A 24377-nucleotide genomic window follows, 5' to 3' on the forward strand; every position below is an offset into this window, starting at 1 on the left:
CTTTGTTGGAAAAGTAGAGGTTAGCATATCAAAGTATGACAAATAATTCCCTCTGAAAAAGAATTCATTACATTTTATTAATATGTAAGTCTTATGAGTCGATTTTTTTATTTTTAGATTTTTGCTGTTTCTTCTGACATTTTCAGGTTGCAGTCTGATTTTCAACAGCTTATGCAGCATTTCCTGATTGTATAAAATGGAAAATGTTAACTGTTAAATGTGCACTAGTTTTATGAATCAGTTTTATTCAGGCAGTTTAAAACGTAGATCTACCTGTTAGTAAATAGATCCTATGAGCAGAGTTGGGCTCTGAAGCCACACAACTTAAAACTTCTGGAAACATAACATGCAACACACAGAAGCCTCAGAAATGAGCAAGGTTCCATCTTTCAATGCAATACCCACCAATCTTTAATGAGTTGCCTGCTGCCTATAATGCCCTAACCTTTTTCAGATTCTGTGCTCAAGCCCAACATGACGAGGATGACAAGAAAGAAAGAGCATATTATTCAGCTGTATTCACATGGTGAGTTGCGGGTGCCAGTTGATGTGAAGATGATGGTCGTGTCAAATCTGTAAAGAAAATTCCAGTTGGATATTTTCCACAACTGAACTGGTAGGTCTTAAACCATGTTACGCAAAGGGAATGTAGGTAGGTGGGGCATTAATGGGGCCCAAGAGTAAAGTTTCACTCTTGGGCTTTGTAACAGGTTACTCCAGATATGGTATCTACAGCAGAAGAACAGTCTTCAGTTTGTCTAAATATATTCCCACTGTTAAATGAAATGCAGAGAATTTCTCTTATGCTGTGCTTCAACAGGTGGCCATTAGAAACTAAGATCAGCTGTTATTTAGGTGGACTAAAACAGCCAATGGACTGGCTCGCCTTCTTCCCGTTAGGATTTGATGTTTTGAGTGTGTGCTGGTGAAAAAATGCACAATTCAGCATTTTCTGAATAGACGGAATGAAAGGCATCAAGTGAAAGCTGTGTACTCAGACACCGAGATGAGACGGTTATTTAGTGGTTGTACAGACCGTGAGGGGGCCGTGTCTCCCACCGCCCGTCCTTCAGTCAGACACTTTATAAAGGTCATGATAGTACTTATAGTGTTGTTATTATCGCCTGTTGTGACAGAGGCGGGTTTAGGATCGGGGCACGCGGTGATTGGACGTGATGACCCCCCTGTGGCACGATGCTTCCGTTTTGAGCGTACGCGCATGCGCAGCGACCCCTCTCTTCTGATATTTTATTTACTCCCGAAACCCAAGATGGCTCCTGTGAATGTCTCAGCCCCATAGCAAATCGAGGATGCACGTAGCTGCCGAAAAACAACTTTTTCCCGACCGTCGCATCCCCTGGAGTTCAATCCGTATGTCTCGGAGGAGGCTCTAACGTCCGTGTAGGCACCGAGCAGCCGTCGGAGCCCCGCGAAACCTTCTTCAAGCCGTCAATTTGGAGTAGTTTCGCGAAGTAGCTCTTCTCCTCGCTGTCGCTGTCTGTCCGGAGCGAGGTTCAGGCAGGCAGCTCATCCAAATGGCCGAACCGAGAAAAGTGCAATTTGTCACCCTCTCGGCCTTCGCAGCTGGAGCAGCCGCGGAGTCTAGGAAACGCCGGCTGGAGGATGAGGCCGACTTCAACTTCGATAGAGACGGGGAGGTCGAGGCAGCGACCGGGGCAGGAGGTGCTGCCAGCAACGGTCGTCTAGGCAAAACCGGCGACAGGGACAAGGCTGCAGCCGAGAAGAGGGCGACCGTGCGGCTCAACCTGCCCCTGTCCGAGCCCGACGACCGCTCCTCCGCCGAGTTTAATTACGGCGAACTCATCCAAAACCTCCAGGTAGGAACCCCCCCGTTTAAGTAACATTACGAGGCCGGGCTGAGACTAGAGCTGGAGTTATCGCTTCTGGAAGTGTTTGTGTGGACTTGTCATTGCTAAGTGAGAGGGGGAAGTGCACCTTGTCCTTTTCCGTGGACTAGCGTGGCTGAAAGTGACCATTAGTGCGACTCAACACAAAAGACAGCAGCAGTTTTTAGCCACTCGTCCAGCAGCCAGTCCACTCAACGCTTTCCAACTTCAGCTGCGCTCTCTGAACAAGATTATCTTTTAGAGCCGGGGGACCTCCTCTGTTTTTGTAACCCATATCGAAATGAAGCCTGTCTACCTGTGTCCTTTCCACTCAGACTTGCCCAGCAACAGCTCAGTCACAGCCATTACAGCACTTGGAAATGCCACATGCAGTTTGGCCCTGTGGCTGCGGGTGATAGATAGATGAGAGAGCATTGCTGATGGAAGTACCAGGATGTAGCATGGGAGCAAGGCGAATGTCACAGCTGACATATACACCTCATATATACTCTGGCCACATCTGGATAACTAAGTTTTTACAGTCTGAACTGAGGAAAACTCATACTGAATTATTATATATTTCTTATTTTAATCCCAAATTCTGGGATATTCTAATGGCATATTCTGTGGCTCATGTAACACCACTGTTACACTGACCACCTAAACCTAAACTATTAAGTAATTTTAAAATTAAATCATTTTAGGTTTGTTGGCAATTATTATATTATTATATTGACAATTTACAGAATTAACTTGTATTAACGGAAATACACCAGCTTGCTTTTTCATTACGTACACCAGTGACAACGAATGCATCTAATATATATATATATATATATATAAAACAGTCTTGCGATAGATCCTCCTTCATGAGTGTTGTATTGTTAATTTTATACCAAAGTTAAACTCAACATTCGTTTTAGAGGATGTATTTTATGGTGCTGTTTAACTAGTTTAAATATAATACAGGCACAACAAAGTGTTTCAGTTATTTAGCCCAGGTAAGCTGACTGAAATGGGATTATCAAAATAACAAAAACACATGTTGGTATAACACAATACAGTTTAATAGCACTACAAACCACAGCCACCAAAATGCAAACCCTGCTGAATCAATAGCTCTCTCGAACAGAAACAAATGGAGAATATGATTACCTTTGTGACGCTTAGATTAAGTACAGGACTGTTGAACTTTAAAGTGGATATTTTCTATTTTAGTCCTAAATATTGTCATGTCACCACTTTTACATATTTCATGTCTTTGCAACATGAGTCACTTGCATATATTCAGTTGTTTTGCAGGCAGTCTTGTGATATTTCATTGATCATTTACTTATTTTACTGTAGTTGAGGTTAGCATTGTAAAAAGACTTTGATTGTTGTTAAGCTTTCGGACACCTGATCATTGCTGTATTTTTTTTTAATATTCAGTTTTAAATATTTGTTCCAGGCAAAGAATAATCCCCCCAGTTCGACTTCGGCCCGCAATCCCAACGACCCCTTCGATGACGAGGAGAAAGAGCGACTCCAGGTGGAAGCTTTGGCAAAAAAGTTTGAAAATAAATATGTGAGTCATTTATTTTCATTGTCATCTCTATTGTAGATGGAGTCTTGAGAAAAATTCCAGCACCGTTTTCAGGCCCTTCAAACCCTAACCCTTTGAGCTGAAATGTAAACTTGTCTGTGTATTCAGGGGTATAAACAATGTGATGGAGACACTGACTGGTTCAGTAGTTCAACCTTCTTGTAGTGTTGGATTTAAGAAGTTGTCATGGCCTCATAAATTGTATTTACATACCTCTAATCACAAATTGTTTCACAGAGCTTCATAATTCACAGCTGGAGGCATCTGCTGTACTTAATGCTCGATGACATGGAGCCTATGTTTTTCATGGCATTTTTTCATTCTTTTTAAAGTAATATACCATTTTTGGTGTTGTAATGTCCACTTGTCTTGTCCATTTCAACCAATATGGTGTTTGTCAGCCAAATATTAATATTTTAAGATTTAAACCCAACGTTCCTTTAAGAGGATGTAATTTATGATGCTGTTAAACTAGTTTAAATAAAAACAACAACAATAAACAATAAAAACACATTTTGGTACAGCACAATACAACTTAATAGAACTACAAACCACAAAAAAATCCACTTGTCTTTTCCATGTTCAACCAATATGGTATTTGTCAGACGAATATTAATATTTTTAAATTTAAAAAATGGCAGTGTCATTTCTGATGATAATGTAAAAATACAAAAGGCACACAAACAATTTGGCCTTATTTATTTATTTATTGGTTTATTTGTTGGTTTTAAATAATTGTGCCACCGATACATAAAATAAAATTCATATTTATCATTTCTTTTTACTTTTAATTCCAGTAATTGATGCACTATATCAGCAAGATGCGTTTATGGACCTCATGTTTTTTCTGTTTGTAGAAAAAACAAAACAGTATTTTCCAAACGGAAGACGTCTTCCCAGCCATTTTAGGATTTTGGTTTCAGATGATATTCATGTGAAAACATACTGGAATATGATAGCTTGTGAATAAAAAATCACTGTTTTTTTTAGGGTAACACTGGGAAGAAGAGGAAGGACAGAATGCAAGATTTGATCGACATTGGGTTTGGCTACGACGAGACAGACCCTTTTATAGACAACTCAGAAGCTGTGAGTACTTCATTAATGATGAGGAGTGTTTTTTTTTTTTTGCTATTTTAACCGAGTGAAATATCTGATTTTATCGTTGTGATAACACTGTTTTCTTATCCACTGATGTATTTGATGTGCTCATTTCATCCCTGAGTTGCTCTTTTTTTTCCCCTGTGTTGGGGTAGACAGATCCCTCACTCGTTAAATATGTATTTCCTTCCTTCATGTTTCAAAACATTATGTTCTTCTAAAGATAGAAGCCTGTCCCTTATTGCAACCAACGTGAGACTACGGTCTAAAAGCATCCTTGTGACTCATGACGATGTCCGTGGTCCTTGTGCCCCTGAGAGGAATATGTCATTGTTTTTGTGTGTTTGTTGTTCAGGGTTCAGAGGATATTACTTCAAATATAATAGATAGAATTACGCTTCTTGTACGACTTCTCTGCCATTATATCATTTTTATTTTTTTTTTGGTTTTATTCTCAAATTAGCAGCACCTGTTTTTTTGTTTTCGTCAAAGTTGTAGTTTTGATGTGTTGTGGTGATGTGATGGAAAAAAATGTTCTCCGTGGCTTGGAGGGATTGTATTTATTTATTTATTTATTTATTTATACTCAAAACTAGTCAGCCATTTTTTCGCTGGCCAGTGGCAGAGCAAAGGCTGCTTTGTGAAATGTTAACAAAACACATTATCAGTACTCAAAAATGTTTTTAAACTGCAGTCAGCATCGGCATTTTGTTGTGTAAGTGGAGTTATTGTGTCCTGTGATCTTACGCTGCAAACCATTGTTATTTTTCTCAGTATGATGAGCTGGTGCCGGCCTCTCTCACCACAAAGCTGGGGGGATTCTACATCAACACTGGCACGCTGCAGTTCAGGGCGACCTCTGACTCCGAGGGAGAGGAGGACAAGGTGAGGCTGCCGTAATATAAAGAAGTTATAAATGCAAAACTGCTTTTTGCAAATGTGTCACTGCACACTCAGCTGACAGTTCATTAGGTTCTCTTGTGAAAACGAATGCATCATAATAAAAAAAGTCCTGGACTTAATCTTAACGTCATGAACATAATGGTGTTCAGCATTGGTTCCAAATAACTGAAAGAAATGTTGATTCAACTGTGTTTTCATTCTGGAGGCTGCGGTTTGTAGTTCTGTTGAATTGTATTGTGTTGTACCAACACATGTTACAATTATCTTGACAACCCTATTTAGTCAGTAGGCTAGGATACATAACAGAAACACCTTCGTGTTTAATTCAATCCAGTTTACAGCACCACAGACAGATGAATTACCTCCTTTCTTACAGTGTTTCAACATGATCTGAAATTTATTTCACTTTTGTCCCTAATGAAGTGGCAAGTCAGTGTGTAGGTCTTGACATGAAATCGTAAATCCATGTAATAAAATTCTCTCCAAATTTATGATAAAGATTACAAAGATTATTTCTTTGTTATAATCTCTGTAGCCTTTGATGTAAAGAACTGGCAAAACTGACTCTCACTCTATAAATACATACATGAGGACCATTAAAATATGTCAGTAAGTCAAATGTCCAGATAAGTATGGTATGAAATGCCGATCAAAGAACGAGATGATAAGTTTACCCCCACATATTTCCTTTAAGCCAGTAAGTTGATAATTACTTATTATTTTAATATGCACAGGTAACATGTTACTTTTATTTTAATCACAGAAGCCAACACAACTGGCGCCCACGTTGGAGGTACAGTCTATTGATCACATACTGTATTTGTTAAAGCATGATATGTTTTCAGGCATGCTTGCAGGAAATGAATGGCTGTGGGAATGTCAGTATTTGAGCGAGACTGAAATAGTGTTCAGCCAGGCTGCCACAGTGTTTTTATGCAACATGCATGTTCCTGTGTCGGCCCCACTGATCAGATCTTTCCTACATAAACTAGGAGGGTAAACATACGTGTATTTGCATGTTAGCATGCTGTTAGTATGGCTGCAGATTCTTTGATTTGTTTTTTTTGTTTGTTTTTTTAAAAACTCGTCTGCTGTATCAAGTGATAGTCATAAAGAGTGGCAGTAGACAGAGCTTACTTTAAAGTAATAAACAATGTTACACAGGTGTGGACCTTTATGTTTAACTTTGATAGACAACATGTTTGCTTCTCCAAAGCTTATTTTAGGATATCACACTGCAGGATCTCACCAGTCGTGGTGAACCGTATAAATCTTTCATCTTTAACCGGGTCTAGACAAATCTCACAAGGACAAACTGCTACACGCATGCTACTGCATCATATCCAACGGCTGCTGCGTTCCTCATTGATCGTTATCTATTGTGTGCCCCAGACTATTTCTTATGTGAGTTAAGAAGTGTCTGTGCTCTTTTTTTTTTTTTTTAGAAGTTGAATGATGGCAAGGACAAGGTGATTAAGAAGAGGAAGAAGAAGGAAGTGAACAGTCTGGAAGAGAAGAACCCGAAGAAGAACAAAGTACCTAAACAAGGGTGAGAATCATTGCTGTGTAATATTTTATCACTTGTTAGCTGCTTCTTTGTGTACAGAGTCTGGGGACCAGCTGCACCAGCTGGATATTAAAATCCATCCTTGTGATATTTGTACTGATTGCACATATTAAAAATACGAGGAGCGGCTATGTCCAGCATCTTAACTCCCACTTTAGAAAACTAAATCTCTCAAGAAGCTCTATATCCTTGTATATCTACAGAATAGGTCTTCAACAAGGGGTCCGCACAGGTACTGCAGGGAGGTTGCAAAATCTTTATTTTTTTTAATGCTTTTTTAAAATTTTCCCCCACAAACTTAAATTTCCTGAAATACACATTAACCTGAATCCAACATATTTTAGTAAAGGGATAATTGGAGGCATAAGATGGCGGTGCAACAGGTATTTATTCTTTGTAGACTTTGTAGACTTAAAACCCATCTGCCTTACAACCAGGTGTACATGCAGCTGGTGCAACCAACCCCTGCGGTGTATATTAATGAGACTCAATGAAAGACTCTAGCTTCTAGCTGAGGGAAGCTTAGTCTCCTTCCTTGTAGGAAATAACTTTCCATGCATCCTATCAAACATATCCTGTTTAATCAAAGGATTCATAAAGCCCAGCTTAAAGACGCATCTTTATAGGGAACACATATGTATATGAACACGTTTTCGTCCTGTGCTTTTAGAGTTGACCTTTTAGGTGTCTGAGGATTTGTGGGCTGCTGTGAATATGTGATGAGGCATTTGTCCACTCTTTATCCAGCTAATAGCACACCAACCTGTGTGACATTATACTCCTCTGCTTTTGTGTGGGCCTTCTCATACATCTATCATGAGGCAGTATGCTGACTGAGAGAAGTCAACCACCTTCTAGAAAATGCTCCATTATCCGTGCTCAGATGTGTCGAATACTCCAACACACTACCATTCCTAAAACAACTTCTAAAAATAGCTGCAGCTTTTGCTATTGTGCCATTATGATACGGATGGTGTTAGATATGTGTGTTAGATCATTGAGAGCAAAGTAATCTCTAAGAATCCCCACACTTCCTTCCAAATGCTTCCCACATTAGTGAGCTGTCTTAATGAGCATGTGTGTGAAAGTGATTGTGAGTGCACACGTTCCGCTTGTGAATATGTTCAAATGTTACACGAAGGAGTGAAGAAACCTGGTTTCAGTTGTCACAGTAGCCGCCCACATCTCAGTGTTGCCCAGCGATTCTGGTTTAGTGTAGCCTGTTATTGTTTGTTTGGAGAAGCCGTTGACTAATCATAGCTTAGAAGGTGGGATTAAGAGCAGGGATGTCATCTTCATACATTAATGACTTACTTTAAAATCAAAACATACCTCTTTTAGTACTCCTTGTTTTATTCACCACCCCAATAAAGTTGAAAATATTTTGTGAATACAGCAAGGTGTTGTACAAATTTGTGTAGTGGTGAGTGTGTACAGATTTTGACTAGATTCTCAATGGTAGTGAAGGAGAGTATTTTCCCTTCTTGCAGGTACAAAACCTATTTGCCAGGTGGCTGTTGACTGTAGTCCTTGTAATGTGTTCAAGGACAACTTTTTGGTGCAGACACCAGCAGTGTCACAGTCTGCCTTTGTTGATGTAGTTCTTTGAATTTACTTTGGTGTGTCTGTAAAGGTAGATATTAGTTTCTCATATTCCATTAAAATGCATAACTATGAAAATAAATAAATAAATAAATGCTGCTGCACGTCCGGCTGAATGAATATTGTAAAACTAAATACTGTTGCTGCTGTCTTTCATTCCAACATGTATTTGTGTTTCTCTAAAAAGAAGACAAACTTGTGTTTTCCTCCAACAGAGTGAGTGCTCTGAACGTCCACCGGCCGGAGAAGAAGAAGAGAAAGAAGCTGATGAAGGATTCGCTGTACTTGGCGGCCATGCTCCGTCGCTTCACCCGGGAGAAGGAAGAAATGAAGAAAAGAAACCCCAACATGGCTCACCCCGGCCCGGCGGGTGGTGTGGCTAACAAGCCCCACGTTAGTAACTCAACAAACCACCTGTTGGCCACTAACTCCACCCACCCGCAGGGCAACACAGCTGGCAGTGACTTCTCGCTGGCAGACCTCACCTCCGACCCCGCTGTGATGTCACTGCTCGGCTCGGCCAATGAGAAGGAGCTGCAGGACCTTCTAAGCGACCTGGACTTTAGCTTGTTGGACACTGACCAGCAACATGCCATGGTGGCAGCCAGAGAAAATGGCATTCTGGGAGTCGGTGTTCCGGCACATAAAACGGTAGGAGGAGGCGGCCAAGGGCGAGGCCTGGGGTCTTCCAGCGGACTGTTCTCCCCGCCCCCTCTTCCCAACGGACTACCTGCGCCTCTTATTAAACGCATCGAGGACCTGCGGGCGGTGAGTCAACTACCGTCCGTTAGTAGGCGGCTGCAATTACCTGTGCAGCGTCTTCACTGAAGCTAAACACAATGCCTCGGAAGTGGCACAGAGTGTTTCTTGTTGCTGTTTAATACAGTGAGAATAGTCTCTTCTAAAGTATTGGAAAAACATGGCTCAAAGCTGAACCCTGCAGGATTTTATGTAACTAAAACAGCAGGTCTCACTCCTGAAGAAGTTCTTATCTTTGTGTTTTTGTACCTCTCTCTTTCACAGTTCCTTCATGGACAGATGGATGTTAACATATATGCTAAAATGATCTATCTAGAGTCACTGGTTCTCACATCATCTCAAACTACATTTTCAACACAGATGTTTGTCAGATCTGAAAAGACACTTCTGTTATGTATATGCATTTATAATGTATTTGAGCTGTGCTGTATGCTGACTCAACCTTTTCTGCCACAGGCCTCACGACAGTTTGATCAGGAGGGCAGGAAAAAATTTTTCACCCTGGACATGAACGACATTCTCCTGGAGTGAGTAGGACAGCATTTAAATTAAGCTCATCTCCTCCTCCCTTTTCAGCCCTTCTCACACATTTTAACACATTTCACTTGCCACCTCTTCTTCGGTCTTCTTCGTGTTTTGTTTTTCTTGTTCACTGTTTCTCATTGTCTGCGGTAATGACATACTTCTCATTTCAGTTCACCCTCTGCTCATTCCCTCAGTCCTTCCACATCCACTTCTTCAGTCTCCCATCGTGCTCCTCTATTCTGTTCCTCATTTTATCATTTCCTAACAATCTTGACATTCTCTCCCTCCTCTCAGTATCGAGCTGCAGGTCCAGGAGCAGCCTCCTGAGGTGCGTTCAGACATCTACTCCCACATGGAGGCATTTGTGCCGTGCAACAAAGAAGCGCTGCTCAAACGTCTGAAGAAGCTCAGTCTCAACATCCAGGTGAGTGAGGCTTATCTGTGGAGGAACCGGTAAAAACATTCTTCCATTTTGATCTAGATAGTGGTTTAAAAAATGCATTCATGCTACTACATTTCTGATTGCTCTGTGGTCACTAAAAGACACATTCAGGAAGGACTGAAGCCCTTTCATTTGTACTTTGAGAATCTTATCACGTAGTCGTGACAAGAATGAATAACAAGTTCAGATCTTCCTTCAAGCTAATGGAGGACGAAAGACAGTCATTCAATAATTTGGAACAGTCACCTACTTGATAATGAGTGCAAAATGCACTGTGGGATACCTGGCGATCCCTTGTCCACACAATGTACCTACCCATGATTCCTCGATAAAATGGATGGGGCAAACAGCTGGGCATTTCAACTGTTTGTGTTTCTCCAGAACACAAGTACAGACAAGGTACAGACAAGAATGAATATTGAGAAATGCACATAGTGACTGATAAGAAGCAACGAGGTACTGAATGTGCATGTCTGCCACACCTTTTCCAAAAGTCTGCACATTCAGACTAACACATAATCTCAAGATTTTCAAGATAAAATAGGGTAGTGGTAGTACTTTAAAACATTCTACAAAATGACTCTGTGGAGGATTTTCATAAGAAACACATCAGAAAAGCAATGAAATATAATTTTGACCCCAAATGAAATGTTTAGGTTGTCTGCATCATTTTGCCTTTTTGTGCAGCTTTTAATCCCCAGCCAGCTTCCGTGCTTTAGTTGTGCAGGGCACTCTGTGTGAGCAGACCAGCGCAGCAAAGACCTCCACTGGAAACAGGCCACCAAATGTCTTTTGTCACGCACGATTAAAGCAACATTGTTAGCAAAATAAATCAGAATACTCCACCTCTCCTCCCTCTTTGACTCCCTTCATTCTCCTTTCTTGTCTTTCTTTCTCTCCCAATCCACCTTTTCTTCTTCATTTCTCCCTATTTTTTCTTTCTTATTTTGTGCTTTCTCTCATTCCCGTTCAGGATGATCGACTACGGACACCATTATTGAAGCTGAAGCTGGCTGTGTGCAGTGTTATGCCAGAGCAGATAGCAAAATACAACATGGACTGCATGGCCAAGGTTGCAAAGTAAGTCGATCCCTTTGGTTTCGTAAGATAAGCAATCATCAATCAAGTTCTTATTGAGATAAGTAAATCGAAAGGGATATACATAGATGGATGTCGCAAGCGAGGCATATAAATTGAAAAGGCAAACTGAATATGTTTAAAACGAGATGGATAGCTCCGCTGTCCGAATGGCACATTTCACAAAAAAAATATCACAGTCAAAGTTGTTCTGTGAAGCCTCCTAAACTGGGCATTCATGTGCTTTGAGTCAAGTGTTAACCCAAGTATAGATCCAACATTTTTTAATAAACATACTAAATCTGTGCCTGTTGTTGGCACTAATGATGTTATGCAGCATGTAGTAGTATAAAATAGAAGACCGTGATAAACCCTGATAAAGTGTATTTGGGCTGTTTGTGAAAGTTCATTTACCTTCACGTGTTTGTGTGTGTTTGTGTTCTGCAGGCAGCAGTCAGAGGAGGGCGATAAGAATGGTTCAGAAGAAGAGGATGAGGAGAAACCAGGGAAAAGAGTGATGGGCCCACGGAAGAAGTTTGTCTGGGATGACAAACTCAGGTAATGATCTGTAACTGTGCTGCTGATGGCTGACTGGATGCTGTGCTAACACTTTGCTTTTAGTTCCTGATTTGTTCTTTCCATGTTTTGTCTCCAGTTTCTCTATTGTTCATTACTGCTGGTAAAACTAGTAAACTGAGCTCATAAAGGCCTTAAAGCTTCTTTGAAGACCTTAATAATGCCAACCTTAACAAAAATATTCATTCGAAACGTCACATTCTGGAAAAAGAAGTCAAACTCCACTTTCAACTTTCACCTAAGTTTTTGTAGTTGCCAGTAAAGCCCTGAATATACGTTGAATAAAGAACCTGTGTCTGGATGAAACAACAACCCTGACTCCCTCACAGCTGCTCATGAATTTTTCTTCACATTTTTAGGGAAGGATTTTTTTCAACACTGATTATTAAGTGTCTTGGTGTGATCTGCACCTGCAACCTAATTTAGATGTTTGATATGAATTGATCAGTGTTGAAATGGATATTTGTGTTTGTGCAGGAACCTGCTGTGCAGCCTGGTGCGAGTGAAGCTGAGCTGCTATGAGATGGAGAGCCAGTGCTCTCTGTCCGTGGAGGACTACCTCAAGGCCTTCTTAGAGAATGAGGTCAAACCACTGTGGCCCAAGGGCTGGATGCAGGCCAGGTTTGTGTGTGTGCCTTTGTGTGTTTCTGTGGCTTCACTGCCTACCAACCCCCAACCTGCATGGCATTCAAGTGGCATGAATAACATGTTGAGAAAACATATCATCTGGTAAACAAATGTATTGGAAAATAAGATGCAGATTAGGGCAGACGTCACATAGTTCTTTATAATTCAAGACGCTGATCACAAGGTCAAGTTTACAAGTTCTTGCAGCAGCTGAACACTCAATAGAAAGACAGATCCACCTCCATGTTTAGACGCTGTGATTCTTGATTTAAACACTCCTTACCCCAGATGTAGCACGGATCCAGTTCAGTCTCATCCCTCCATAAATCTGTAGGCTTTTGCTTTGTTCCACTTTCAGGTTGACTTGTATGTCAGGTGACCCGGCAAATTTACAGCTAAGAGAGATAATAAAAAATAAAAGAAGTACATGTTATCAAGATGAAACGAAGTAACAGGGACAATTACGGTTTCAATTATTTTGACATATTTGGTCATATTTAAACATAATGCCAATAGCAGGACGACTGGCTCCCATAGAGGTGTGGTCTGTGTGCCACATGCTTACTGGAGCTTCCTATCCAATTACTGTAATAACTGTTGTTCTAGTCTACACGTGACATATTTTTGTCATTCATAAAACCATAAAGTCAGGGACATTTTTGGGGACAGCTTTAACAGAGGGACAGGACATCCAAAACGGGGACTGTCCCCAAAATCAGGAACGTCTGGTCACCCTACTTTTATGTGCTTTTTGGTCGACGTTTGACTGTGGTGAGGTTTTCAGGCATGAAGTCCTTGTTTGTTCAGGAATCTTCAGGCTGAACTGACAAATTTGTTAACAGGTTTTTGGTGGGAATCTTTTTTTCCTCAGTTATTTTTAAATAACGGATTCCCCTCAGAGAAATATAGCTTCACTACTAAGATAATTTAAATTACTTCCTAATGGTAATCTGACATTAATTCATCTGGTTTTGTTTTTGTTAATACTGTGTGTTCATCAGGATACTGTTCAAGGAGAGTCTTGCCGTTCACAATCACCTCACTGGAAACCTGTAAGTATTTACTTTTTCACAGCTCATGTTTCTCCAGTGTGACTGAGCTTGAGTGTTCAATGGTGAATACAAAAGGCTGAATATGTGCTGGCATTTTTTTTTTCATACAGAGTCAAGAGGAGAATGGTGCCTGGACCCAAGGCCAAAGCCAAGGTGAGTAACAGCTTAGACTATTTACTGAATATAACTCGAAGATTACTCACCATATTCTATTTTATTATGCTTTCAACCTACAATGATAATTTAATTTAAACCTATTTATCAAAGAGCATCCTGTCATGAAATAAAAGGATGCAGCTGTCTTGGCCTCATTATGTCTTGGCTGCTTTTATCGTGTTTGCTTAATTCTAAAGGCACCATTGCTATTTAGCATTTATATCATTTTATGTAAATAGGAACTCTCTAGAAATCCTCTTTTATTATTTCCACGCTGCATGGCTCTTTTCTAATAATCCCTGAGCCTGTCAAAGAAAAAGTGGGCTAAAAGAAAAATACGGGGTGAAGTTACAGACCTCAATACTTCTTGACATTTTTCAGATTAAAAGCATACTTGTAAATAATAGTTATGATTTGACAATTTCATGCATGATAAATTAAGGTAACTTGATGACATGACAAAGCACTATTGTAATTGGTGGAAAAGGATGATATGTTGAATACATATACAACTGAGAAGCTTCAGGTTACTGACCATGTGCTCTCTGTTCTTAAGGAGGGTCTCTGGATCCACAAGACACCTCTCACCATGGCCTCCACTCCATCTCTGCCCACCTCTACATCTGCTCTGACCTCCAACCGCCAGCCCCTTTCTTCACCCTCAGAGCCCATCTGTCTGTCGGACTCACTGGATGAGGATCTGACTGCTCCTTCTTTGGACTCTATCTCTCACGCTCTGGCCCTTCTCAGCAATCCATCCAAGGGCCCAGGCTCCTCAGACAGCCCCTTGTCACCCCCACCGCTGCAAATGCCCACGTCTTCTCCTCCACCTGTCACTCCTCACTACCCCTCAGCCTCTCAGCTCTCCGTGTCTGTTGCATCCACCACACAGCAGCGTTGCATGTCTAAGGTGGAGACTGCTCCTCTGTCAGCTGCGTCTGTTGGGAACTTGCCAACGATAACAACGCTACCAACCTCCTCGTCTACCTCCTCTTCGTCGTCTCCAGTTGTCTCCTCCATGGCTCGTGTGCAGGGCCTGTCGCTGGCATCCAGGACTGCAGATGGTCACTACAGCCTAATTAAAGGACCTGGTGCCATGGGCCAAACCCAGACTCAGAGACATGTTACCATGGCATCAGCTAATCAGAGGTCAAGCTTGGTGATGGGTAAGATGCATCCACATCCGTCTCCTTCACCTCCAAAGCAGAGGCCTCCTCCCACAGCTTCCCCTTTGCTGCCTCCTCATCAGAAAGGCTTTGCTAGCCCAGCAGGAATGCTGGGAGCAATGGGAACCACTCAAGGACTGGCCAAGGGTAGTGCCAAATCCAACGGCATGGCTGTGAACACCAACCTCACACCTTCTTCCTCCCCTTCCTCACAGCCCCGCTCCAACTCTACCTCCCACCACAGCTTGCAGTCCTTCTGCCCTCCCTCCCCAGTGGCCTCCTCTCCATCCCCCACCTCCCACACTTCACACTCCTCTCAAGGTAAATCCCACACACATCACCACCACCAGGCCAACTTCATCACACCCATGCAAGCCACCCTCACCAAGTCCTCCCACAGCAGCAACTCGTCTCCCATCATAAAACTCACCCCTCGCCCTCCTGCACCCACTCCGCCTCCATCCTCCTCCCCCTCCCCTTCATCCTCTCCGTCACACCCGCTCTCCCATCAGATGATCCCCAGCCAACAGGCACAACACCAGTACTCTCCCAAAACCCCCAAAACATTTCGACCCCCTTTCAGTGTATCGGGGGGTGGGCAGGTGAAGCAGACGCAGGGCAGCCTCAGCTTCGCTGGCAGCCAGAAACCTCAGTCTACCACTAGCAACAGTAGCATCAGCAACAACTCTAACAAGGGAGTGGTATCAGCAATCTGCAGTCATCCAGACAAAACTCCCCCATCTTCTGCATCTTCAGTCTCGGCCAATCATGGCCAGAGACAGAGGGTGGTGGGTGCCACCAACCAGGCCTCAAAAGCAGGAAATGGTTGGGTGCCTTCAGGAACTTTGGCCACATCGTCCACAACGTCACACCTCTCACAGGTTAGTTTTCACACGGACAAGATGTTGGATTGACGTTTTGTTGGAGTGACTAAAAAAACTAACCATATATTCCTGTTCCTTCAGGTATCTACTGCAGGCACTCCCCTCCTGGGCAGCCCCTCTGCTCTGCCCCTGGGCTTCGGGATGTTAGGAGGCTTGGTGCCAGTCTCGCTTCCCTTCCAGTTCCCCTCGTTGCTAAATTTCAGCCCTTCTGGAGCCCCAGGGGCAGCAGGCATAGGCTCAGCCCCCAGTTCCAACTCAGGATACCCACTAGCACAGAGCGACCTAATGGGTGAGTGGGCTTGTTAATGAATTTCAAATAATAAACCATTCACCTTTCATTAAGTGAAAAACAGAAAAATGCATTATTTTAATGCTTGTTTCAAAGGGCCAGAAAAAAAGCACCAAACAGGTTTAGTTAATTGATAGTGCTGTTTAGAGGCCATACTGTCTTGTCATCAACCTCTCAGTTCACCCAGATTTCATTGTACTGTATACTTCTCTGTCTAAGGCCAGTGATTCTGACAAAAAGTAGGAAAAAGGGTGCATTTTGTGTTCAGAAGACCTGTGTATTAAAGGTCCAGTGTGTGGCATTCAGTGCCATCTAGTGGTGAGATTGTTGATTGCAACCAACTGAAACCCCCTCCTTATGTACGTTATGTTATACAAACCCTGACAACTCACAGTGTTTCATTTTGTAGACAAACACTGCGTCTTATTCTGTATTTTTAATTTTGTTTTTGTTCAATAGTGAGCTCTGCAGCACAGAATCTTTTGTGTATCTTTGCAGTTTAAAAAAGAATTAGGTCAGTTTTCCTATTTTGTTTTAAGGATTAGCTTCATGAAGCACAGGATAGTGCAGGTGAGTTAGAAGAAAAGAACCTTAAGTGACAATTCATTTATAGGATTATATGTGCATGATTTTATTTTCTCGGAAGAGATATATTAGTGCATAGTACAAACCTGTTATTGATTTTAAATCTTAAGTGCAGCGTTTGTCAGACAAATGTAAGCTTTCCTCCTGCAGGAAAAAAAAATAAAAAAGTATTCTTTACCACCACAATCCACAAACTAAACAAAATCTAGTTGGCTTCACAGGACTAAAAGAGAAGAATGTGCTTTCTTACTTCTGTGTCTGCATTCATGCTGTACACCAGCAGTACCTCTGTGGCTGCTGCACTCCTCAACTCTGCTGTGTCCCTCTCTCCCCCCTCTCACCTCTCTTGTTTTGTTTTATTTCATTTTTTTTTACAAACCCCTGTCTCCCTCCTTCGCTCCCTCCATCTTTTATGACTGTCTCTGTCTTTTCAACCTTTTGTTATTGTATGCATCACTGCAACTTTGCTTTTGATCCCATCCTCTCTTGTTGTTGCCGGCCATTTTTATGTGTTCTCCTTTATCTGTACGTACCAATTTTTTGCCCCTGATTGTGGTCATTGTTGTGAACTTTCCTCTCATTTGTCCAACCCCTCCCTCCATCTCTCCTCAGAACTGTATAAGAGTCTCCAGTCAGGGTCGCAGGCTGCCCTACCTCCTCACTTGCAGCTTGCTTTTTCAGGTAATCTACCTTCCTCCTAGTCTTTGTCCTCCCTCTGTCTCCATCCCTCTTCCTCTCCCTCTCCCTCTCCCTCCATCTGTCTGTGTCAAGTCGACCCACGTTGTCCTCTGCTGAGCTGCTGTGGTGTTTGTTCTTTTAACTTTCTGCTTGCTTCAGTATATTTAGCATTTGGCATGCCTCTGGATTGACCTCTGGTGCTACAGCTTGTAGCACCAGTTGTTTGTATGATCCAGAACAACAGACTGAGGATTATTTATTCTCGGTTTCTGCAGATGGTTCTTTGGTTCGACAGCAGCAGTCTGATTAAAATGCAAAACTGCCATGTGTGATTTACTTGACTGAAATTAGGAAAAATGAAACGGTTTCTTCTCCTCGTATTGAGCTGAGGTCACATGGTTTCAAATTCCTTTAACAACAAATCAGAAAATCTTTGTGTGGTCTTCTGATGTATCCACTGTGTCATGGACTTAGTTAAGTATAACCAGGTAACACAGTTGCTGCCACTTTAGAAGTTCATTTTTGGCCTCTAATTTATGCTTCTGTGAAATGTAGTTCTCATGAATGGCTATTTAACAAGATCCCACAGAAATCTTAGAATTAATTTAAATGTGTAACTTGAGCTTGTACTGAAACTAGTTTCAGCTGAACTATATAATAAATCAATCTTCAGGAATATACAGATGCAACAAACATTTTTAATGAAAATTAAAGTTCAACAAACAATTGTGTGTGTGAAAATCAAAGAATATTTAGTTTACAACCAGGACTAAGGAAAAAATACAAAATTTCAGAAGCTTGAAACTGAAGGTTTCAAAATTCTCTCTCACTAAATAACAATTCAAATAATCAATTCCTTCATTAAAAACAATAAATATATCATCAAAATTTGCTGATCAAATTGATACTGTTTTTTTTTTTTTTTTTTGGCCTACTAATTTGATATGAAGATTTACATACATTTATACATGGAATTTATATAAATACACTTACATAATTACATAAAGATATTTTCTAAATAGATGGAAACCTTTGACTCAAAGCAGCCTCACCCTTAATTATGTACAACTTGACTTTAGGGTTTATTTTTATCGTACCAGGCTATAAACACGTTTATTATGTCTATAACGTTGGACATTTTAACAAAGACTCTTTGTGGTCAGTTGTGGAACTGCAGGTCTTTGCCCTTTGAAATGGCTTCATTTCCCAGATCCACTAGAGAATAGAAAACATGTCGTTGACATATTAACCACCACCTCTTGAGGCAAATATGTGACTCTTGAGCTGATAAATGCTCCACCGCAAGTGGTTGATAATAAAATATATTAATCGTAGCAAATGTTGATTTGATGAACTTGTTGGATATTAGGAGACTGTTTTTCATCATCCAGCTGTCAGAGTTTTTACCAGACTGTCCTCTCCACTCAGATGCGAACCAAAGCCAGGGTGGAGACATGAAGAGGAAATCCCACTGACCAATAACCGCGCAGGAGATGTTGTGACATCACAGCCTCCTGGACACATCCACCAATAGGAATCTTCACATTGATTGACTGACATGACGATGTGGTATGAGGGGGCGGGGCTCCACTGCCTCTTTTAAAATGGACCTAAAGGAGAATCAGTTGATCCTCGCTACAAGTGGCAATGATGATATTAATTTAACTTTATTTTCTAATGATCCGGGTATGACAACGAGACGGCGTGAATGACAAGGACACTTGTTTTTGTTGGGCTTATTTTTATTTTTGTCAACATGTTTACATACGACCGACCTTGATCACTGTGGAATGAGTGTGAGCGAGGGTGTGGTACAGATGAGAGCAGTAGTATGCTACGTAATATAATTTGTATTTAAGCTTATGTGGAATAACAGGACTCTTGTTCTTGCAGTACAAAAACAAAAAAGAAAAACAGAGTAATTCTTTGTTTTGTTTTTCTGTCTTTTGTCTCAAATGTGGGAGTTTGTCGTGTCAGTAGAAGTTTATTGTTGGTCACCTCTGCGCCCACAAATGACTGTTAAGTAGTAGCTTAAATTAATATTGATAAATTATTTGTAATTTACACAGGGACAAATAACCGTGCGAGTGAGTGGTGAGGTTGATTTGAATGCGTGGATGTACATAACAAACACAATATACTGTTAATTTCTTTCCAGATTATTGTGTCAGAGTGGGTAAGGACATGTATCCCCCTTTCAGTTTGATGCCCCTCTCTTGCTCAGTGTGTTTTTGGTGCTGTTTAATCACACTGGACCTTTTCTGGAAGAAAAAAAAAAAGACTTGAATAGAAAAAGTGATCGGCTCCTCTTCTGGCCGGAGGAACCACCTGTGAGAGAGGGGGAGAAACAACAAGATTGTAGCCTACTTGAATTGTTTTTTGTTTTTGAATGAGTTAAGATTTTTTTTTTTTTAATTTACTTTATCTGCTTACTGACTCAAACCAACTTAATATAACAAAACGCCTTAGTTTATATTGAAAAAGTATGAAAAAGATCTATGCAGGACTGTAAACGCTCAATGCAAAAGTGCAAGTCGTCGCTTGGCTTTCAACCTCTACTCCACTTGTCAGTGCATCTCTGGAGTTGTGAATGTTTGTAGATGCTGTTATGTCACTCGAGACTCCTTCTTTTTCCGCCTTGTGTTCAGACAGAGAGCAAAGCTAATTTTAGATTCTATTACATTCAGAGTCAGCGCAAAGGCTACGCAAAATGTTTGGACCATCATACATGATGGTGCGTTCACACTATGAAAATGTGTGAAAAGCTGCCCCTTATTGACTTGCCCCTTATTGATGGAGATGACAGAAAGCTGGTGAGTTTGTGGCCAGCCTGAACACAAACTCCAAACACACTCCTGCAGAAAGTCTAGTTATGTAGTTTACCTCTAGCTGAGATTGGTACTGAGATAAATGAAGTCTGGATCTATGTGAGTTCTCCCTAAAATGAATTTCTCTTTGTCTGAACACTGATAGAGAACCTTCCCTCAGCTGAATACCTCCGTTAACTTAACCGTTCTTCCTGAGTCTCTCCATGTCCTAAAAACGACTAAACCCTCCTGCCCTTGTCCGTGTGTCTGGCTGACCAGCTGCACCGAGAACGACGCCAAAGATTGTTCTGTAGCTCCTTATGATGGGGTGCTCCTGGTCAGTGAGTGTCTGTGCGAGTATTTCCACATTTCCCTTCCACAGAAGTCTAAACCCATGCGTGTCTGCGTGGTCGTGGGGGATGTCATTGTGAAGTCATGTGACTGGAGCAGTGGGTGACATCTGTGTGTGTTTTCAGGTGGGGGAGGATAAAAATGACATTTCATGGTTAACTGGTTACTTAATTTGGTCTTTTGTAGATTATTTTTGTGTGTCTATTATGAAATTAAACAACACAGGTGGTTTTCATGATGCCTCTGAGACGTTTGTTTCTTCCTCCTGAGCAGTTCATTGTGTTTTAGTTCAACACTGTTGTTAAGATTGAGCAACATGGGCACCAGACACCAGCTCATGCTTCATTCACGTGCTTGTCAGTCATTGCCTGGATATATGAAGGCTTTTACTGTGAAAAAAACGTTTCCATTTCTTGGTGCTCATTAAAATGTCACAGGTCATTAACAAGCAGAGCTTTACTCAGCGTTGCTCTCTTCATTGTCCCCCAATTAAACTTTATTTTGGTTTCTCCCAAATTTAGGTTCTTATACATACGCTGTTACTAGTGTGTGAGTGGCAGCATGAGCCTTCATCAGTTCATTTTTAGTTTTTGTTGCCTCCCACACGTGTAATTCTACATCTGCAAAAACAAAAGAACTCAAAATGGAAAAATGGATGAAATGGTTCTTGTTTTAAAACATCTACAGTGGTGTGAAAAAGTGTTAAAACATAACTGTGGTTTATCTGTAGTTCATCTAGCCACACCCAGGCCAGATTACTGCCACACCTGTTCTCATTCAAGAAATCTCTTAAAGATCCTCAAAAGCTAGACATCATGCCGAGATCCAAAAAATTTAGGAACATATGAGAAAGAAAGTAATTGAGATCTATCAGTCTGGAAAAGGGCATAAAGTCATTTAAAGGGAATCCAGTGAACCACAGTGAGAGACATTATCCACAAATGGAACAGTGGTGAACCTTCTCAGGAGTGTCCAGCTGACCAAAATTACCCCAGAAGAACAGTGACAACTCATCCAAGAGGTCACAAAACTCCCCACAAAAACATCCAAAGAACTGCAGACCTCACTTGTTAAGATCAGTTGAGGTCAGTTAATGACGCCACCATCAGAAAGAGACCGGGCTAAAATGGCCTTGTGGCAGAATTCAAGACCAAAACCACTGCTGAGCAAAAAGAACAAAAAGGCTCATATCAGTTTGCTAGAAAACATCTTGATGATCCCAAAAACTGTTGGGAAAATTAACTGCAATTTTTCCAATAAAAGTAAGTGATAAGATATTCCTAGATTTCATAGTTTTAGTAAGGGGTTTGGACATAACACAACACTGAGTCCTGGAACTTTACAGATGCAGAAATTGCAATTTCTGTCTGGTTGTGTATTAAATGTTCTGTAATAGTGCAGTTCATACACTCGTAATGGACTTCTTTGCACTTAAATAAACATTTGGAATTGTCATTATTTATAGGTTAATAGGTTTTTGTGTTACTGGCCCCTTGAGATCAAATTGGGCTCCATGTGGCAACTGAACTAAAATTAGTTTGACCCCTGATCTAAGAAATTGATCAGTAGCCCATATTTGATGAAGTACTGTATATTTTAAATATCTTGATGACCTATTCTTCATGCTTCTTGTACTAATTTAATAGAACTAATTTAATACAATTAACTTTTAATTTGACATTTTCCAAACCACTTCGCTCTTCAACCTCGTGTTCAGCATGAGGTTGAACACAAGAGGTCTGTCACAAATTCTATTACAAACTATGGTTCACTTTTCAATAAATCCTATTGAATTTACGCTCCTTGGGTCTTTTGTGCTGAACGCAACAAGCAAATACTATACTAATACATGTACATAAATCATTAATCATAATGTTCATAGAAAAAATATCAAAGTCAAAATCATCAAAACACATCTGGGCTGTAATAAAGAATCAGTGATAAAGTGATGACTTTCAAAATAATCTCTCCCCCGATGAGAAGCCCTGATAGTCCAGTTCTTCATCTCATGTACAACCTCTGAATCACCAGAAAAACTACACAGACAAATAGACATGTAAAATAATGTATGTGTTGTATATACATAATGTGTATGGCTAAGTTTACATTACCATCTAACTTCAATGACTAACATATAACCTTGTTTCAACATCTAGACTAACGTTGTGTCTGGATCCATACTGTAATATAACATTAATATTTTAATACGACTGAACACAGCTCAACACTTTTAATCAAACCAAACCAAGTCTTTCATTAATGCTATAATACTGTTACCATAATAATGATGGCATGGAAAAGGTAACATCAACGAGACATACCTGGTGAACTAATATCTGACACACTTTATTTAAAGGACTTATTCATTATTAATTAGTAATTAAATAATTACTGAAGTCTATCAACAACAACAACAACTCATATTGACCACTCCTGTTACCACTTCCAGTTCAACCCTTGAGTTGGCACATTACCTTTCAGGTTGATGGTGGAGTTTGTAAATTTGTTTCTGGACTTATTCGTGTTATGGCAATGTAATTTCGTTTTATGATATGTGAAAATGTTTTCTAAAATGTAAATTTGTCTGAAGCTTGTGCTTCACATTTTATAATGTTGGTTTGCACCTCCCGGCCACCATACATCTGCATCGGTGCATGGAAAGAAATGACACAGATAAAACAAAGACTAGGGCGTTGTCAGCGCTTATCTGCGTACCCTGCTGCTGAAAATAAGGAGCTACTTCTGAACTCTTGCAGACTGTATAGCTCTAACTGGAAGTGTCCAGAACATACAGTCGCAGGTCAAATGAAGTCAATCATCAACCTACAGCATATAGTTTTATAGTTGCATCATTAGATGTGCAACTGTATGTCCTGGACACTCAGGTGAAGAGCGGAGCAGAGCTGTCAACTGATCACCACCTGGTGGTGAGTTGGATCAGATGGCAGCGGAGGACGCCATGAAGACCTGGTATGCCCAAACAAATAGTGAGCATCTGCTGGGAATGCCTGGTTGAAGAACCTGTCAAGATGGTCTTCAACTCCCACCCCTAAGCTATGGAAGAAAACTACTGGTCAGCTCTGAAAAGGTTCTGGCAAACCGTCCGACCCCTCAGAGGCAGTAGGCGGCAACTCACTTGTGCTGTTTTCAGTGGGGACAAGGAGCTCATGTCAACTGGGGTTATTGTTGGGCGGTGGAAGGAATACTTTGAAGGACTCTTCAATCCTAAAAACACATTTTCCATAGTGGAAACAGAGCCAGAGGGCCTGGGGTTGGACCGTCTAGTTTCTGGGGCAGAAGTTGCAGAGGTAGTCAAACAACTCTGTGGTGGTGGAACTCCAGGAGTCGATGAGATCCACTCTGAATGTTGTAGGACCTTCTTTGCCACCACTAAGAAGGTCCTCAGGAGGCTTCCCTCCAAAGTGCCTGTGTATTCTTACCAGGTAGAGGTGTGCTCTGGCTTTTCTTACGAAGTCCCGGCCTTGGAACCCAACTCCTTAAGAGGGGTTGGACACTCTTCTTTGCTGGAGTTGTTCTGAGTAAGAGGCGAAGGGCCGGGACGGGCCTCTTGCTTGTCCGCAGACTCTCTGCCTACATGTTGGGGTTCTTCTGGATGGAGAAAAGTGTTGCTTCTCTGTGCATTCGGATCAGGGAACAGGTCCTGACACCTGCACTTATGCACTGAACAGCAGTTAAGAGTATGTGCCCTTTTGAAGGCCCTAGGACGAATGCTGGACTGCTCCCCAACTGGCGACTCGGGTTGTCCTGCTGACGGACTTCAACACTCTCATGGGCAAT

The 24377-nt window shown here is 41.2% G+C and overlaps 1 protein-coding gene across 3 annotated transcripts; it reads left to right on the forward strand.

The window, feature by feature from the left end:
• Positions 1 to 75: 75 nt before the first annotated feature.
• Positions 76 to 20814, forward strand: ubn2a (ubinuclein 2a). Of its 3 annotated transcripts, XM_047578749.1 has the most exons (18): positions 77 to 1838; positions 3298 to 3414; positions 4423 to 4521; positions 5308 to 5418; positions 6200 to 6229; positions 6882 to 6985; positions 8821 to 9373; positions 9821 to 9891; positions 10184 to 10313; positions 11305 to 11411; positions 11856 to 11966; positions 12462 to 12605; positions 13613 to 13663; positions 13774 to 13816; positions 14376 to 15866; positions 15951 to 16158; positions 17356 to 17424; positions 18850 to 20814. In XM_047578749.1, exons 1-18 carry the CDS (start codon positions 1536 to 1538, stop codon positions 18894 to 18896), a joined length of 3789 nt encoding a protein of 1262 aa, XP_047434705.1. In that variant the 5' UTR covers positions 77 to 1535; the 3' UTR covers positions 18897 to 20814. The 3 variants fall into 3 exon arrangements, with proteins under 3 accessions (XP_047434707.1, XP_047434705.1, XP_047434706.1); XM_047578751.1 differs by lacking the exon at positions 17356 to 17424 and having other exon boundaries at positions 76 to 1838; XM_047578750.1 differs by lacking the exon at positions 6200 to 6229.
• The last annotated feature ends 3563 nt before the right edge of the window (positions 20815 to 24377 follow it).

This window comes from Mugil cephalus, chromosome 2, assembly GCF_022458985.1.
Source record: "Mugil cephalus isolate CIBA_MC_2020 chromosome 2, CIBA_Mcephalus_1.1, whole genome shotgun sequence".
NCBI classification, from domain to species: Eukaryota; Metazoa; Chordata; class Actinopteri; order Mugiliformes; family Mugilidae; genus Mugil; species Mugil cephalus.